This window comes from Rhinatrema bivittatum, chromosome 5, assembly GCF_901001135.1.
Source record: "Rhinatrema bivittatum chromosome 5, aRhiBiv1.1, whole genome shotgun sequence".
Classification (NCBI taxonomy): domain Eukaryota; kingdom Metazoa; phylum Chordata; class Amphibia; order Gymnophiona; family Rhinatrematidae; genus Rhinatrema; species Rhinatrema bivittatum.
Window position 1 is genome coordinate 367,993,876 of NC_042619.1, and position 19,450 is coordinate 368,013,325.

At 44.1% G+C, this 19,450-nt stretch overlaps 1 protein-coding gene across 3 annotated transcripts in view; it reads right to left on the minus strand.

Moving 5' to 3' along the window:
• Nucleotides 1-19,450, minus strand: part of KIAA1211L (KIAA1211 like) — a 362,116-nt gene that overhangs the window by 82,896 nt on the left and 259,770 nt on the right. For 2 of the 3 annotated variants that reach the window (XM_029604772.1, XM_029604770.1), the window contains exon 6: nt 16,948-17,016. The exons of the other annotated variant lie outside the window; for it this stretch is intronic. In XM_029604772.1, the coding sequence (XP_029460632.1) occupies nt 16,948-17,016 (69 nt within the window). The remainder of the gene's footprint in view (nt 1-16,947; nt 17,017-19,450) is intronic. 3 annotated transcript variants of the gene reach the window in all.

Sequence of the window (19,450 nt, forward strand, 5' to 3'; positions counted from 1 at the left end):
GTTCCCGGACCCCCGCTGGACTTTTGGCAAGTCTTGTGGGGGTCAGGAGGCCCCCCCAAGCTGGCCAAAAGTCCCTGGGGGTCCAGCGGGGGTCTGGGAGCGATCTCCTACGCTCGTGACGTCGGGGACAGGAAGCAAAATGGCGCCGGCACTACCTTTGCCCTGTCATATGACAGGGCAAAGGTAGCGCCGGTGCCATTTCTATCAACGCACCCGTAGCCCGAGAGTGGAAGATCACAACGGGACCCCCCCACTGGACCCCAGGTAATTTAAGACATTTTGGGGGGGTTCGGGAGGGTGGGGGGTTTATTTTAAAGGGTCGGGATGGGTTTTAGGGATGTTTTAGTGTGCCGGTTTTCCCGCCCTCCCCCTTCCCCTCCCCCTTCCCCCGATTTATGATTTTTGACGATAAATCAGGGGAATTCCTATTAAATATCGCCTCTAATGATTTTTGACGATTTAAAATATATCGGACGATATTTTAAATCGTCAAAAAACGATTCACATCCCTAATCACTATTGCCAAGCGGCCCCAGCACCGTTAGCTCTCTCACCAAATCCTGTGCTCCACTGAGAATTAGATCTAAAATTGCTCCCTCTCTTGTCGGTTCCTGAACCAATTGCTCCATAAAAATGTCATTTATTCCATCCAGGAACCTTATATCTCTAGCATGTACCGATGATACATTTACCCAGTCAATATTGGGGTAATTGAAGTCTCCCATTATTACCGCACTACCAATTTGGTTTGCTTCCCTAATTTCTCTTAGCATTTCACTGTCAGTCTCACCATCTTGACCAGATGGATGGTAGTATACTCCTACTACTATAGTCTTCCCCGACACACAAGGGATTTCTACCCATAAAGATTCAATTATGCATTTAGTCTCATGCAAGATGTTTATCCTGTTGGACTCTATGCCATCCCAGACATAAAGCGCTACACCGCCTCCCGGGTGCTCTTTGTCATTGCGATATTATTTGTACCCCGGTATAGCACTGCCCCATTGGTTGTCCTCCTTCCACCATGTCTCTGAGATGCCAATTAAGTCTATGTCATCATTCACTGCTATACATTCTAATTCTCCCATCTTACTTCTTAGACTTCTGGCATTAGCATACAAACATTTCAAAGTTTGTTTTTTGTTTGTTTTTTCATTCTGCTTTTTAATTGATAGGGATGTTAGAATTTTTTAGCTCAGGTGAGTTTTTGGTTACAGGCACTTTGACTACTTTTCTTATTATTGGAACCTCACTGTCGGGATGCCCTAATTCTAATGCGTCATTAGTATCTTTTGAAGATACCTCTCTCCGAACCATGCGCTGTTGAGCGACTGTCGGCTTTCCCCTTTGTTCTAGTTTAAAAGCTGCTCTATCTCCTTTTTAAAGATTAGCGCCAGCAGTCTGGTTCCACCCCGGTTAAGGTGGAGGCCATCCCTTCGGAAGAGACTCCCCCCTTCCCCAAAAGGTTCCCCAGTTCCTAACAAAACTGAATCCCTCTTCCTTGCACCATCGTCTCATCCACGCATTGAGACTCCGGAGCTCTGCCTGCCTCTGGGGACCTGCGCATGGAACAGGAAGCATTTCAGAGAATGCTACCCTGGATTTAAGCTTTCTACCTAGACCCTAAATTTGGCTTCCAGAACCTCCCTCCTACATTTTCCTATGTCGTTGGTGCCCACATGTACCACGACAGCCGACTCCTCCCCAGCACTGTCTAAAATCCTATCTAGGTGACGCGTGATTTCCATCAAAATATGACCACATAACTCCTCTACTTTGTGAACTGCATTGGCTCCTGATTCAAATTAGAATCAAGTATAAAGTCTTACTATCGATACAGAAGATAACATACAATGCTGGAACAGTATGGCTGGAAAAAGATTTGCACATGTACACCCCACAATGGGCTTTTAGATCTGCAAACATTGGTCTTATTGATGTACCATCCATCAATCAAGCACATCTGGGGATGGTACAAGAAAGAGCAATATCAATTGCTAGTCCCAATCTCTGGAACATGACTGTCTCTTTGTGATTATTGGATGTTGTGAAGAAATTTAAAGCAGCATTATAGACGTGGCTATTCAAGGAAGCCTTTAAAGATGAATTGTAATCAGAAATCACCCCAAAAACAAAAAGCCCTAGTAAACTCTTCTTTGTTAAAGATTTGTACCTTGGTAATGGCTATTAGGGATGTCCATTTGTTTGAAACGAAAGTGCAAAGTGAAACAATAAAGACCTATTTGTTTCATTTGGGGAGGAGGGACCCGAACCAAGTTGGGGGTCCCGAATAAAATGAACATTATAGGTTCAACTGGTTTTAAACTAATGCATCAGGCTTAGGCCCGAAGCTGGGGTCTCGCCTAGAGCATAAGTGGAGGCCCAAAGCAGGGATCATGGCCTAGGCCCAAGTGTGACACCAGGGTCTCAGCGGAGGCCGAGGCCAATGCAGAGGCCCCCAAAAATTATAAATTAAAAACATACTTGATCCGTCAGGTATTCGATGAAGGCTAGGTCCCTATGCCTGGGGCCTTGGCCCAGGCCCAACGAAGTGGCCCGGCCCAGAGGCTGGGTTTCAACACCAGGGGCTCAACCAGGACCCAGACTCAATGCCACAACCCAATCTGGAAGCTGGATCCTGATGGTTGGGTCTCAGCCTAGGCCAGGATCTGAGCCAGATGCCATGACCAAACTCTAGAGCCTTGGCCTGGACTTGGGCCCGAAGCCACGACACGACCCAGAGGCCGGGTCCTAATGCCTGGGTCTCAGCCTAGGGTCAGGCCCAGGTCCGGAGCTCAGGCCTTGCATCAACTCCTGTGTCATTCTGTTCTTTCTTCTGATGCTGTGTGCTGGGGTTGCACCAGAGTTAATTAACTCTGGCGCATTCATTCCAGTGGGTGGTGCCATTTTGATGTACAGCAATTGTACGGCAATGCCAAACATCAAAATGGCGCCATCTGCTGGGATGAATGTGCTAGAGTTAATTAACTCCAGTGCAACTCCTGCGCAAGAAGTCAGAAGAAAGAAGAGGACAACATGTGAGGCAGCCCTGTCTGGTACCTCTACAAAGAACAAAATCCTCATACACAGTGCTATTGACTCCCACTTCATCTTTTGGGTTCTTCTAGATTTGCATGAAAGAAAGTTCTATCTACATTCCCTGGATTCCAAATCTCTGCAATATCTGAAAGAGAGAGGCCCACTCCACCCAGTCAAATGCCTTTTCAGCTTCAAAAGTATAAATAAAAGAGATGAAATATCAGATGCCTTACATTTTTGTAGTGCTACTAATGTCACCCTAACTAATTATCACTAGGGACCTTCATTTTCAATTTTTATATTAGTTTTCTTGGCAATTTCAGTGTTATAACAAAAAAAAATTTTTTTCTCCTGTGTTTTAAAACAGTCATTTTCTCACTGATGACTTTTTCTTATAATATTGAAATTCCCAGAAAAATAAAGTAAAAACTGAAAATAAATGTCTCTAGTTATCACATAGTGCCCCAATTTACTCAGGTATTCACATTGGAAGAAATAAGGCAAATCACCTGCCATTATTTTAGCCAGTAATTTTATATAAAAGTTTATTAAAGATATCAGCCATAGGACTCTTCTTTCTGGATCCCTACCTCCCTTGGGTATCACCGTTATCAGGGTTTTTATTTTGAGCATCTGGAAAATACTGCTTATCTATCAATTCCTTACATATGGCTTTAAGGGCTTATTTATTTAAAATCATTTCTAGTCACCACTCCACAGATCATGGTAGTGTACAGAATTACATACACAATATTTAAAAATATATTTACACTGATAGACAGGGATGTATAGGGAAATAAAATCCATTTTCGGTTCATTTTCGGGAAGTGTTTTCCCATGAATTTCAGTTCATGGAAAGTTTGATTTGTTTCATTCATGAGAAAAGAATCAAATATTAAAAAAAAAACCCCAACAAAAATGGACCAAAAACAAAAATGGGGCCAAACGGGGTCTCCCACCCACCTGGAAAAATTACGAGGCCCAGGATCCTCCCCAGCCCCACTTACCTGGTCCAATGGGGATCCGCCAGTGAGGCCTTGGCCTTGCATAGGCCGAGGATGCAGTAGGCCAAGGCTTTGACCGAGGCCGTAGTAGGTAGCCGCAACCTTGACCGGTCTACTCAAGCCGAGGCTTCGGCCTAATCCAGAGCCCAGGCCTGATGTTGCAGCCTTACACGGAGGCCAGGTTCCAATGCAGAGGCCTCGACCTGGACCCAGGCCCAACGTCTGGGCTTCAGCCTCAGCCAGGGCATGGACCCAGGCCCGATGCTGCCGCCCGACCTGGAGGCTAGGTTCCGACACCGGGGCAGCATCAGCCCAGATCAGGTCTGCTGCTGCGACCCGACCCAGAAGCCAGGTGCTGATACCGGGGCCTTGGCCCAGACCCAGATCTGCTGCCATGACCTGACCAGGAGAACCACATCCCTATGCATGGACCTCGGTCTAGGCCAGAGCCTGGGTCCTGATGCCTGGGCCTAGGCAGGAGCATGGGGCTGGATCCCGAAGCTTGGTCCTCAGCCTAGGCTGAAGCCCTGGGCTGGGTCCCAACGCCGGGACCTCAGCCTGGATCCAGGATCACTACCGCGATGCAACCTGAGGGCCGGGTCCTGGGCCTCAGTTGGTGCACTCTCAGGCCCTATGATGAATTCTGCCCCCTACATGGGTTTGCTGGGTAACAGGAAACATGGGCGACATGAGGGGGTGGGTTTGCTTGAGGCCTGAGCATATGCCGGCTGACAGATGGGCCTGTGTTTATCTTATTTTTCTGCACGCCTTTGACAGCACCTTTTGCATAGGTAGTTTCGTTGTTTGAGTCCTGGGAGTTAGTGCTGTTTTGGCATGGCAGGATTCCTATGTATGTGCTGAGTGATTTTTCCAGGGTTTTGTATTTCACACTGCAAATGGCAGTGGAGGGAGCTTGTGTTGCTGTTACTGAGGTTACACAAAATATGAATATTTTTGTTGCATTGAGTTGTAAGGAAATATCCTTGCTTTGCTATGCAATCATTGTTGGATGAGGGAGGGGCAGGAGGGTTTTTGTGGCTATGGGATGTTTGTTTACAAAACTGGAGGTGCAGGATTCATATTGGGGTTTTGTTCTACTTCAGATATTTCTAACATTTAGGAGAATTGGTTGAATGATGCACTCAAATAATGTTAATAGTTTTGCTTAGTGGTTAAAATTGGTAAGGGGTTTATTTATTGAAAATAAAACCCTTAGGACTTTTTCTTGTACATATAGCTAACTCTGAGGTGGAAAATGTTTCTTCCTGAAGCTGTCTGCAGGCTGTTTATCTTACAATGTACAGGGATGATGACCATCAAGTTGATAGCTTGTCCTCTGCTCCACAATCCTTTGTTATGGCTCTAGTAACATGTAGCAATTGCACAAAAAAGTGCACACCTGTGCTGCAGGCAGAAAAGGCAGGCTGTCATGCCACAGGGAGCATGCATGACTTGTGGAAATGTGGCTTTGGCTTACCCACCTCCATACCTAATTTGCCTCCCCAGTTGTCCCCCCAAATACTTCTATATAGAGAGATGCCACTGGCAGCAGGAGACTACTACTCATCACACTCCCGCTGCTCCTCCCAGCTCTACCTGTTGCGGCTTCCTGTCAGTCCCGTGCAATTTCCTGCAGCAGAAGGCTTTCAGCAGTGCTGCTGCCGCTGTCTCCCTATGGCCAGCTCTGCCTCTCTCTTTATTACCATGGCCCCCTCTCGCAAGTGGGTTTGGTTAGCAACAAAAATAAAATAAACACAACGAGGCTCTCTTTAGAGCAAGGCCAACCCTGCTCACACTGCCTTGATTCCTATCTGAATTGCTCCGGCCCTGCCCCTTCCTCCCTCACCCTGTGCTGCTGCTGGGGCTATTATAGCTCCTTTCCCAGTGTGCCATATGCAGGAGCGGAGGAAGCACTAGACAGACCAGACGACTGTCTAGCGCAGCAAAGGTTTGGGGGTGGCAGCGCCACAGTGGCAGGACCATGGGTGATTGCACTTTTTTTTTTTACTTCCCACCAATGTGGCCCAGAAGCAAATCCAGATACTTGGGCCCACATGGGCGATTTGAGCAAGGAGATGCAATCATCGTGGCCAGAAGGCGCAGGAGCAGCACAAGTGGGCCAACGGGGCCAGATGAAAGATGAAAAAAAAGATGAAAGAGAGTAGTGTTGGCCAGCATGGATGGAAATAAGAAACAGAGTCAGCACTGGCCTGCCAGAAGAGAGGAGCAGGAGCAGCGTAAGCCATGTGGTCAGAAGGAAGAGAAGGAGTCTCATCAGCTGTGTATGCTGAAGGAGGCTGCTGCTAGTTGCAGAGGGGGAGAAGAGTGAATGAGCATGTAAGTGACTGAGTACTGAGTGAGTCAGAGAAAGTGTGTGTGTGAGAGAGAGGCCGTGAGCATGTGTGTGAGAATGAACATGTGTGTATATAAGAGAAGAGAAAGTTTGTGAATACCCCTTTTCCCTCACTAATCCTGGTCAAGCTCAGAATGACCAGAACTCAAAAGTTCCCAGGAATGGAGAGCAGAGGATTTTTTATCCTTATTACGGTAGTTTTAATTATTTGGTGTTACTGATGTGTCAGTTGTTTCGAAATATTTTATTGGTGTTTGGGAAATGTTTTGTATAAGGAGTTTTTAATTATTGGATGCTCTGTCATCTGATTGAAATATTAATACTTTTTATTAGTATGATTTTACTATTATGATTTTACTATTTCTTGATTTTGTTTGATATTTTATGAGGAAGGATGTTTTCTGTTTTTCCATTGTTGCACTGCATATTATTGTGGCTTCCAGTTCAGTTTTTGTCTCTACATTTCTATTTATATTTCATGGTCTCTCTATTCTGTATTTGGTGAGGGTCTCTCTGTGTTCTGCATGTGTGACAGAGGTGAGGTATTCTGCTAGTATGCAGTTTCTGTATAGAAATTTATAGCAACTTGGTGTATTCTGTTTTTCTTTTTTTGTATAAACAGTTTTATTGGTGATTAACATGAAAATAGACTAACAAAATAAAGGTACATAACAACCTTATAATCTCTGTTTTGTTATTCCCCAAGATTTTTACCCCTCCCACCCCCTGCACATATCGTCCATGGATTCTAACAGGAGCCTCAGTCTGAGAAAGAGTTGCTATAGAGTCAAAATCCGATAGTCCTTTATTCAACTTTATCTCTTGGCGACATCCTCTGATGTGTCTGTGGATCGCCACTTGAGATAAGAATCCCAGGTGAAGTGGACCCGTTTCATAGTTTGGCATTTTTCCACTGTCAGTTTGTTCATTGTGCAAACACTGTATAACCTCCTCAAAACTGACTGTACAGACGGACAGTGCGGTGATTTCCACGCTTTGGCAATTTCCAGTCTAGCTGCTATGCATGCCTTAGTGATGAAGGGATGCGATTGGGCTGGCGTTGCAAATTCCATATCATTCAGCAGTGCCAATTCCATCCTTAAATATATTTTTTCATTTGTGATATCTTGTCTTCAATCTGCTTCCACAGAGGTGCAATGCAACCCCCTGCTCACCACATATGTGCATACTTGTCCACAGAGTTACATCCCCTCCAGCATTTTCCATCAGTGTTGGGTAGTATTTTCCCTAAGTGTTCCAGAGTTAAGTACCATCTTCTATACAATTGCTTGTAACCATTTTCAATCAGGGTTGACGATATTGAGGCCTTGCTTAATTGGTCATAAATTGTGGGCCATTCATCTAAAGCATAATCTCTGGGCAAATCTTTGTTCCAGGCCTGAATGTGTGTTGGTGTGATAGTAAGTCTCTTGTTTAATAGTTTATATACTTTAGAAATAAGCCCCTTACATTGAAATGGGGCTGAACAAAAGCCTTCAAACAGAGACTTCTCCAAACGCTGAGCGTCCCCTATATGGTTACCCTTACAGAAATGTCGACTTTGATGATATGCTAAGTAAGCTGAGAGCAGTAAGCTATGCGTCTGGCACAGAGATTCAAAGGAAACTATGTCATCTCCCCCCCATATATGCTCAAGTCGATATAGGCCCTGAGTTTTCCATATTGAGAATGAAGTTAGCAAGCTGCATGGAAAAAAAAAGGCAGTATTGTGGAACAGGTGAGTCAGAGGGTAGTAGTTCTTATTTCCTACCAGTTTTGTTTTCCACCTGTCCCCAAGTATTCAAAGTTTGTCTCGTAGTTGGTAACATATGAGGACATGGTCGCCAGGTTTTTCTGGCCTGCCAAGGTGCAGCTGCAAGGGGCATCTCAGACATTTGTGATTGTTCAATAATCACTGAATGTTTAAGATCATCTGTTTGTTGCAAAACAATTAGGGGTCTCAACTGTGCCACCACATAGTACAACGTGAGGTTGGGTACATTCAATCTCCTGTCTGCCTTGTTTTGATAGAGGACAAGTCTATTAACCCTAGGAGGTCTCCTTTTCCAAATAAAACTAAACACCCTTTTTTGCCACATGTTTAGAATATCACTGGTTATGTGAATGGGCAGGGAGTGAGACAGATACAATAGTCTAGGAAGAAAGTTCATTTTTATGGTCGCTATCCGGCCCAACCATGATAGAGGGAGGTTACACCACTTATCTAAATCTAATAATGCTTTCTTTAGAAGAGGGGGATAATTCAATTATAAACTAACCCGCACACAGTTACACCTGTATTATGGAATACACTCAAACAGGAGCAACCCTATCTATGAAAAGGCAACACTACAAATATTAAATCAGGTCCTAAAAACCAATACACCTCTTATTAGGAAAACAGAACTAGCAAGCAGCTATAGATCCCCACACAGAAATAATTGTAAAACTATACTAATAAGCAGAATAAATGTTTCAAAACAGCTGTGAACAGAATAACATCCAACAATTAAAAACTCATAAAAACTATTAAACATTCTCCAAATACCAATAAAATATTTCCAAAAAGCAGACATCACATAATATTAAATAATTAAAATGGCAGTCAATCAAGAAAAATAAACTTAAAAAGCCACCTTTACTTACCCCCTCCAGCAGCTCTCCTCCTCCCCTTCCATGCAGGCCGTGGCACACACCAGAAGCAGCAGTAGAAGCTAAGCTCTATACTCATGGTCCTCTTCCTTAGTGCCCATGTCTCTCACACACACCATACCAGTCATGCCCCCATGACCAGTTTCTGTCTCTCACACATCAATCATCTCCCAAACAGTCTTTGACACACACACACCAGTCATCTTTCTGAACAGTTTCTCTCATGCCATACACACACACAGGCTTCCCACTCCCGTGTTCTACTTATATATATGGGTTTCTCACTCTCATAATCACTTTCTTTGTCTCACACACACACTCACCAGTCTCTCACTCCCATGCTTGTTCTCTCCACATGCACAGGCTTCTCATTCCCATAATCACTTTCTTTCTCTCTCTCACACACACACAAACACACACCAGTCACCTGACTTCTCTCATGCACACACACACACACACACACAGGCTTCCCACTCCCATGTTCTCTTTCAGATATACAGGCTTCTCCCTCCCATGCTATGTCTCACACACACCCAGGTTTCTCACTCCCATGCTCACTCTCTTCACATGCACAGGCTTCTCATTCCCATAATCACTTTCTCTGTTACACAAACACCAGTGTCTCTCTCATTTCCATGCTCGCTCTCCACGTGCACAAGCTTCTCATTCCCTGAATCACATTCTTTCTCTCACATTCACACACACCAGTCTCTTTCTCTCACACACACCGTCACCTTACCAACCAGTCTCTCTCTCTCATGCATGCACACACACACACACACACACACACAGAGGCTTCCCACTCCCATGCTCTCTCTCACATAATCAGGCTTCTCACTCTCATGCTGTGTCTCACACACACCCAGGTTTCTCACTCTCTTCTCATGCACAGGCTTCTCATTCCCATAATCACTTTCTCTCTGTTACACACATACCAGTCTCTCTCATTTCCATGCTCACTCTCCACGTGCACAGGCTTCTCATTCCCTGAATCACATTCTCTCACATTCACACACACCAGTCTTTTTCTCTCACACACACCGTCACCTTACCAACCAGTCTCTCTCTCTCATGCATGCACACTCACCCAGGTTTCTCACTCCCATGCTTTCTTTCACCTCCCCTCCCCCCAGCACCAGGCTTCTTATGCCCATGCTTTCTCACATACCCAGATTTCTCACTTCCATGCTTTTTCTCTCTCACACACACACACACACATATCAGTCACCTCCCTGACTAATGTCTCACACTCTCACATACACATCAGTTATCTCCCTGAGCAGTCACTTTCATTGTCTCTCACATGTACACACACATCAGCTCTCTGACCAGTTTCTCTCAATCACACACATGCTCTCAATCACACACAGGCTGGCTGGCTGGCTGGCTGCTTCTCTCTCTTTCTCTCACTCACTTCCTCCCCCCCACCCCGAGCACAAATGGTAGCTGCAGCAGCTTACTCCTCCAGCCCCCGCAGGCCAAGAAAGAAGAATCCCATCGGCCACGGGAGGCTCATGCTGCTGTCTCCTTTCCTGATTACCGGCTGCTTCGATTGCTCGGGGGCCGATGCTTCTGCCTCCGCTGCTATTTTTCCACGCTGCTATTTTTCCACGCAGCACGGCTCTTTCTCCTTCCCGCGCAAACTGCCTCAAAATTAATGGAGGCTATTCAGATTACTTTATGGTGGGTTGGGGCACTAGACAAGGGTGTCCTCTCTCACCGCTACTTTTTGCCATATTTTGCCTTGTTACCCCCCTCGAAATAGTCTTGTTTTGCCAAATCTAGTAAGTGAACCATCTTGGAAGATTCCAATCTCAAAAGGTGTTCCCTGGCATTAGACAGTTGTCACAGAATTTTCTGAGACCTCGTAGCCTGGTGTTCAAGGGAGAGTCTCATAATCTTCTGCCTTAACTCTTGTGAGTCCCGAGTATCCCTTTTTTTGATAAAAGTGGCTCTGGATATTAATAACCCCCTCAGGTATGCTTTGAGGGATTCCCAAACTACCGGTGGTGGGACTTCCCCATTATCATTCAATCCTAAATAGTCCTTAATATGCAGAATAAGGGATTTAGTAAATTGTTCATCTGTCAACAGAGGATCATTAAGTCGCCAGAAACAAATCCCTTTATCATATTGGGCGAATGTGATGTCGATCGCCACTGCAGCATGATTGGTCCATGCTACTGGATTTATGTCAGGTTTAGAAATGTAGTTAAACAAGGCTTTATCATTCAGGAAGTAATCTATTCTGGAGTGGGATAGGTGTGAGGAGGAATAAAATGTATATGATCTAGACAAGGGGAAGTGTGCCCTCCAAACATCCATCAATTGCCAAATATCCATTAATTTCTGTAGCTTATGTCTATGAGCAGGTGTGGCAGCTATACTTCATCGTGAAGCGTCAAGTATGGGTGTTCTTACCAAGTTAAAGGCCCCACCTATAATTAGTTTGCCTCTACCGTGCATAAGTAGAACTTTATTCAACTCCACCAAAAACCGTCCTTGATCGTGATTAGGAGCATAAACATTTACTAACGTGTATTCCATCCCATCTACCAAAATCTGCAATAATAGATACCTGCCTAGTGGATCCCTAATACATAATTGGTTTTCAAACACCAGATTTTGCGAGAACAATATGCTTACCCCTGTATATTTAGCTGATTTAGGGCAGGGCGTAAATAATTGTTGGGGGTATGGACTAGACTTCAGGAGTAACTCGTATCTGCTTTTTAAATGGGTTTCTTGAAGAAAAATGATATCTGCCCGTAAGTTACTCATCTCTTTAAAAAGTATATGTTTTTTAAATGGGGAATTGAGACCCTTAACATTAAGGGAGATTATGCGAAATGTAGCCATAGTTGGATATTCAGGGTCTGGTAATTCAATCCCATGTTCTCTTCCCTCCTGACCTTTGCAAATGATGCCTTGGTGAGTAAGACTAAGCACTTCCAGGAAAAGGACTGTTGCCCAAGAGTAAACCAGACATGGTTTTTCCGAAACCCCCATCGTAAGAACTATCATACCTAACTGACACCCCTTTCCTATCACTTCTCTCATAGTAAAACACCGGTTAACCATTACTTGAGTCTCGCACCATACTAGACCTATACAACATGTGCATCGTCCCTTCCCTACTTGTTGCCCTGACCCTACCCCGCTTGCCCACTTCGTGATCTGCCATAACCTCCATGCAGACCCAAAACTCCCCATCTTAAGGACATAGAGGCTTCCTCTAGCCTTAAACATTTTTATCTCAACAGGAGACCCCTGTTATCTGATCTTGTTGCCATTGACATTAGCTCGATTGCTTTACATCATTCTATATATTCAGTGTCAACTATCCAACATTTTGGGAACAATAGACTGAACTAAGCATTGGCTGTTTGATTCAAAGTTCACTGCGCTGTAGTATTACCTAAACAACCCAATTGCAAAAATGTGGGATTGACTGTTCAGGTGCTGTCTATATTATTCCTGTGTGGAACAGAGTTTCTTTTTAGCCTGCTGTTTCTGGTATTTGCCCGTTGCCAGCATGGGTGTTGATCTTTAGGTAGGAATTTTTTTTATTTCCCGCTGGTTGTGCGGTTGTCGCTGAAAAGCCGCGGTCTTTCAAAATCATTGTTGCTTCTGCTACTGTCTGAATGTGAGAGGACACACCATCCCAGGTGAACATTAATCCGAAAGGATGCATCCATCTGTATTTTATGTTCTCCTTTCTTAAAAATTCAGTTACCTCTTTTAACTCCTGTCTATTTTGAAGTGTGGCTTGAGACAAATTCGTGTATACCAATATCTCTTGGTTCTCCAAGGCCCAACGCATTTGCTTCCTGGCTACTCCTGCTATTTGTTCTTTCAGATTATAATCATGGAAGCAGGATAGAATGTCTTGTAGCTGGCCAGTGTCCACCGCCCTTAAGGCTCTATGAGCCCTATCCAACTTGATTACTGCTTGTTGTCCTTCCTCGTGGCTGGGACTCGATTCCAGCAGGAATGAGCAGAACCGGCGAATATCTACGCAGTCTGTATTTTCCTTTGTTTCATGGAAGCCTCTAAAGCGGAGGTTTCTTCTTCTGGCCCTGTTCTCCATGTCAGCCAGCTTGGCTCTCATATTTAAATTTTCTTCCTGGAGCTCCGAGCACACCTCGTGTACCTGCTTGCTGGTTTCGGTTTGCACATCTACTCTGGAGTCGATGTCCTCCACTCTATGTCCCAGCGAGGCTAATTCCTCATGAAATTCTCCCAGCATGGCTTGGATTTCTTTTTTATAATTTTTTAAGTCCTGGTGCAGTCCGCAAAACCAGTCACGGAATTCTGATCGAGTTGGGGCCTCCTCCAAATTTACATTGAAGGTGTCATCCATATCTTTACTGCCGTCTGGGAGGTCCGTTCCCGCAGCCTGGTCGTCTGCTTTGGCTCCTCGATCTCCCGCTCTCCGATACAAGAAACAATTAAAATCTACCGATTTTTACTTTGCAGCCATCGCCAGTCTGATTCGAGTATCTTCCCACAAATTTCAGCGAGCTTTGAACTATTTCTGGCTCCTGTTTATGATATTCTTAAGAAGCTAGCAGAGGAGCTCACGGTTCAGGCAGCCATCAAGCCCGATGATGTCACTTCCTCCCGTATTCTGTTTTTCTAATAGGAGGTATGTTGGTGTGTTAAGATTTTGTGTAATATGTGCAATGTTGACTTTTCATCAATGGGGTTGTTAATGTTTGGGTGCTGGCAGTTAGTGCTAGTCTGGTATGGGAGGTTTAGTACATTGTAATTGTAGTTTAATTTACTAATGGTTATCCAAGGCCAAACCCATACTCATACCCAACATGCTTTATAATAGACCTAATACTATATGATTTCAAGTGTCTTTTTTGCAGCTTTCTGGTTGGCACCACAGCACTGAATGTAAATATAATATACATGTTGTTGCTAGTGATATCTTTACCGCAGAAGACTGAATATCTTTTTCAGACAAATGCATAATTTTCAATTGTGTGTTGGGGGAGGACTGCAAGGATGTAAGTTTCATCTAGGATGCCTAATACCCTTGGCACCAATCCTGGCCATATTCCAGTCACACCAGCTCAGTTCCTGGCATGCATATGGGAGTATCAAGGAACATTTCAGAGGCAAAGGAACCTCCACGAACCATCCAAACTGGGTGCTTGGGGACTGCAGGGGCCAGAGAAGAAAATAGGCTTGAGAGAGCTGGAATCTGGGGATTGGTGTGGAAGGGGGATGTTTGCATGGGAACTCAGGGATGGGGGAGGGGCAAAGAAATCAGCCATAAATGGAGAGGGAACTAATCAGGTTGAAAGCACCTAATGCAACTGAAGCTGAAAAGGAAAACCAGGCACTGACTTAGGCAAGCAGGCATCTGGGATATTTCTGCCCCTGACTGATTTTCACCCACTGAATGGTATTTTATTTATTTATTTATTTATTTATTTAAAGTCTTTTATATATTATAGCAAGCTGCCTTCAATCCGGTTTACATTTTAACAACTCATTACAAATAACAGACATATCTATCTATATCTATATAGGTATCTTTTTTTAATTGATGTCAATTGTTGACATAAAGAACATTTGGTACTTGTCATTCATGTTTTGTAATATACATCTGTATGTATTGAGGGGGAGAGGAAAGTAAAAGCCCCTTACTTCCCCTAGACAAGAAACAACCTCTCAGCCAGGGTAGAGCCCAGTACAGGCTCAGAGCACCTAGGACAGGGAAGGGACTACATTTCCTAGGGTACCAGAGCTAGAAAAAAGCCCAGAGGAACTTGGAGAGAAGGGTTTTCTGAGTACAGGGAAAACAGGAGCTGGCAGGGCCAAATGAACACACCTGAAAGGGAGCAGGAAGAAATGTCAGCTGAGCCAGAAGGGTCGTGCACTGTCAGTGGGGAATTTAAAACACTGCCTGATATTACAGAGGAAGAGGAGATGGGAGGGACCAGACTCAGGGGAGTCCGCGGACATGGAAATCAACTGAAGATACTGTCCATACATCAGCGACCATGTGTAAATTTGCACGTTAAAAAAAAAAAAAGGAGTGGGCTAGAGGCAATCTACAGAGAATTATTAGAAAGAGAATGGTGAATAAAACGGAAAATGTCATAATGCCTCTGCATCGCTCCATGGTGAGACCGCACCTTGAATACTGTGTACAATTCTGGTCGCCGCATCTCAAAAAAGATATAATTGCGATGGAGAAGGTACAGAGAAGGGCTACCAAAATGATAAAGGGAATGGAACAGCTCCCCTATTAGGAAAGACTAAAGAGGTTAGGACTTTTCAGCTTGGAGAAGAGACGGCTGAGGGGGGATATGATAGAGATGTTTAAAATCATGAGAGATCTAGAACGGGTAAATGTGAATCGGTTATTTACTCTTTCAGATAATAGAAAGACCAGGGGGCACTCCATGAAGTTAGCATGTGGCACATTTAAAACTAATCAGAGAAAGTTATTTTTCACTCAACGCACAATTAAACTCTGGAATTTGTTGCCAGAGGATGTGGTTAGTGCAGTTAGTATAGCTGTGTTTAAAAAAGGATTGGATAAGTTCTTGGAGGAGAAGTCCATTACCTGCTATTAAGTTCACTTAGAGAATAGCCACTGCCATTAGCAATGGTAACATGGAATAGACTTAGTTTTGGGTACTTGCCAGGTTCTTATGGCCTAGATTGGCCACTTTTGGAAACAGGATGCTGGGCTTGATGGACCCTTGGTCTGACCCAGTATGGCATGTTCTTATGTTCTTACAGAGGGGCCAACATTTACATGTATAAGCTGCTACATTACAACGTGCCAAAGAGATGTGTGAAATTCATTTATTTGCATATATTTACTCCTGGTCAATATCCGATGTGAGAGAGTGTAAACATCTTAAAAGTAAAAAAATAAATGGGTGGGGGGCGGGTGTCTGGGTGAAAACAAGCTGAAGAGCCCAGAGGGTCTTCACAAGCTGTAGAAGGACTGGGCAAACTGGTAGATTAATTGGTAAAACTGGTTATTTCATTGCTGCGAGCATGTTATAAAATACCCTGACCTACACATGTAAAAAACGACTTACGGGGTTAAATCTGTCTAAACGTGAGTAAAATCTATTTGCACATTCCTTTAAAATTCCATGTATATCATTTGCGCACACTTATCCTGCTAAGAAGTGCCTTTGCTGCTATTTAGATGGTCAAATTTGAACTTATCTGGATAAATAACGCTTTTTTTTTTACACACACTTTTTTGGCTATCTAACATACCCGGATAAATCCAAAAAGTGCCAATTAGATTGACAAGAACTGTTGAAGCTGATGCAGTACTGAAAGCACAAGAGCGAGTCAGGCAGATAACCCATGGGTCAGTTTTGAAAAAAAAATCCCCTGGGGCTATTTTCCTACAATCTGCCCCTGAACAGCTGTGAAATTGTTATACTTCTTACATAAAATAATATAAATTTGCAAAACCACAGTTCTTAATTTATTTTGTTAAATTTCATTTTATATCAAGTTTTTATATCTTTATAAAGCTGTGAAAAAAAACCAGAGAGGAAGGTTCCTGTTCACGAGTGAAATTAGTAAACAGTGGGTTCAGCGCACACTGCTAGCATGCAGGTATTTTCGGCTCCTGGTTTACTACTGATCTGGAATACCTATGCAGTAAATCCCAGCTACTGAACAGAGGTCCCATTTACTAATAATTTTTGACACTAGAATAAAAATGGTAATGTAGCTGAAATAGTTCTCATATACAAGTTGATTTCGAAACTGGCAAACCATTTCCAAATTAAACAATTTATGGTTTGAGAGTTTTTTGGGGTTTTTCTGCATTTTTATTTAGTTTCTTTTTGGGAGATGTTTTAATTATGTTTGAACAGCATAGTGAGTTGAAGTTACCTGTTCTTCTTCTTCACTGCCTGTTCCAGCTAAACTCAAAGAGCTAAGATGCTGGTAAGAGGAAGAGAGCTGCGGAATGGAATAAGGAAAAGATTCAATAATCAGTGACCAACAGAATGAACTACAGATATATATATAGAAAATCATCACTACCCAAAATGTAGGCTGTTTGTAGGATAATAAAAACTAGGGATGTGAATAGTTTTTGAACGATTAAAATTATCGTCAGATAATTTTAAAATCGTCCAAAATCGTTAGACTGCAAGATACAATATAAATGCCCCCGATTTATCGTCAGGGGCATTTGTATTGTATCGTTAAATAGGGCGCGGGAAAACCGGCACACCAAAAAAACCCTAAAACCCACCCTGAACCTTTAAAACAAATCCCCCACCCTCCCGAACCCCCCCCCCCCAAATGTTTTAAATTACCTGGGGTCCAGTGGGGGGGTCCTGCATGGTCGCCCGTATGACATAGTGAGGGCAAAGGTAGCGCCGGCGCCATTTTGAAGATTGGCAATACGGCCCGCGTGCAGTAGGTCTCTCCCGGACCCCCGCTGGACTTTTGGCAAGTCTTGTGGGGGTCAGGAGACCCCCCCCCAAGCTGGCCAAAAGTCCCTGGGGGTCCAGCGGGGGTCCGGGGGCGATCTCCTGCACGCGTGACGTCAGGAGTCAGGAACCAAAATGGCGCCGGCGCTACCTTTGCCCTGTCACATGATAAGGGCAAAGGGCCACCGGCGCCATTTCTCAACGCAGCAGTGGCCAGAGAGCCATCTTTAAAAATGGCGCGGGCCATCCAGTGCTCCTACCATGTGACAGGGGCCGGCCAATGGCACGGATACCCTGTCACATGGTAAGGGCAAAGGGCCATCGGCGCCATTTTGATTAGTGGCAGCCGACGGCCCGGGAGCGGGAGATCACTCCCGGGACCCCCACTGGACCACTAGGTACCTGTAAAATGTTTTTGAGGGGTCGGGAGGATGGGGGAAGCAAAGGGATTAGTTTTAAAGGGTCGGGGTGGGTTTAGGGGTTATTTTTGTGTGCCGTTTTTCCCGCCCTCCCCCAAAACGATAAGAGAACCCCCACGATCAATATCGTGGGGTTTTCCTATCGTTTCGGGGGAGCCCCCGATTTCTGACGATTTTGAAAATATCAATGATATTTTCAATCGTCCGAAGCCAGATTCACATCCCTGTAAAATTATATAGTTTAAAATACACAAAATAGAATGGTGAACTGGATAATTCTTTAAAATAGTTATACATATTAATAAATATTAAAAGGATTAACCAAATTTTGTAAGTACATGAACTTTTGAGACCACATACGTGATTGTAAGGTTACAAGGAAGCTTTTATATCTGGTTATGTTTATGAGGCAGGAATTCGCACAAAAGCCAACAGAAGATTCCAGTGGAGACTGAATTACCATCTCAGGGGCCGATGCAAAAAAGTTGCGCTGAAAGCAGGCACTGTGTGTTCAGCACCTGCTTTCATAACACGTCTCCAGGCACCTCTCCTGGGGGCGCGATGCAATATTTAAATTAGGGCTATTGCTGTCTAGGAGGCACTAGGGGTGGATTGCGCGCCGCTAGCACCTCCTTGACAGCGCGAGCGGGAGAGGGGTCTGCTGCCTGTGGCTGTCCGCTGGTTAAGAAAACGGACGCTGAATTTATCAGCGTCCCGTTTTCCTAACCAGCGCACATGCAGGGGTTAGGAAAATGGACGCTGATACATTCAGCGTCCATTCTCTGAACCTGACTAGGGACACCAGAAGGAGTTAATAAATCAACATTAAAGTGTCAGGCACTTAATATTAATTTATTCACTCCATTTATTGCCAATTGGTCCCTTTACTGTCACACGTCAGTGAAAGAACCAATCACCTTTCAGAAGGCTTTCCTGAAAGGGTATTGGTCCTTTCACTGACAAATGGGCAATAAGTGAAGGAGTGAATAAATTAAAATTAAGTGCCCGATACTTTAATATTGATTGATACACTTCTTCTTGTGCCGGTAGTCAGGTTCGGAGAATGGATGCTGAATTTATCAGCGTCCATTTTCCTAACCTATTAATCAATTATTCTTAGGGAATAGCCACTGCTATTAATTGCATCAGTAGCATGGGTTCTTCTTAGTGTTTGGGTAATTGCCAGGTTCTTGTGGCCTGGTTTTGCCTCTTTTGGAAACAGGATGCTGGGCTTGATGGACCCTTGGTCTGACCCAGCATGGCAATTTCTTATGTTCTTATGTTCTCTGCATGAGACAAACCAAGCCATGGGAACATAGCTGAAAGCTAGCATCTCAGGGTCTGTCAGAGGTGTTAACACGAGAGAAAAAAAAAATAAAATAAAAAAATATATATATATAAACACTAAAAGCCCGTGTTCTCCTTCTGCAGCACAGAGCTCTCAGCTCAGCACAGGAGACAATATTGGGTGTGCTCAAGCACACCCAGAGCTCAAAGAGCTAACCCCAGCTACGCCTAGGGAAGGGAGGTTACAAG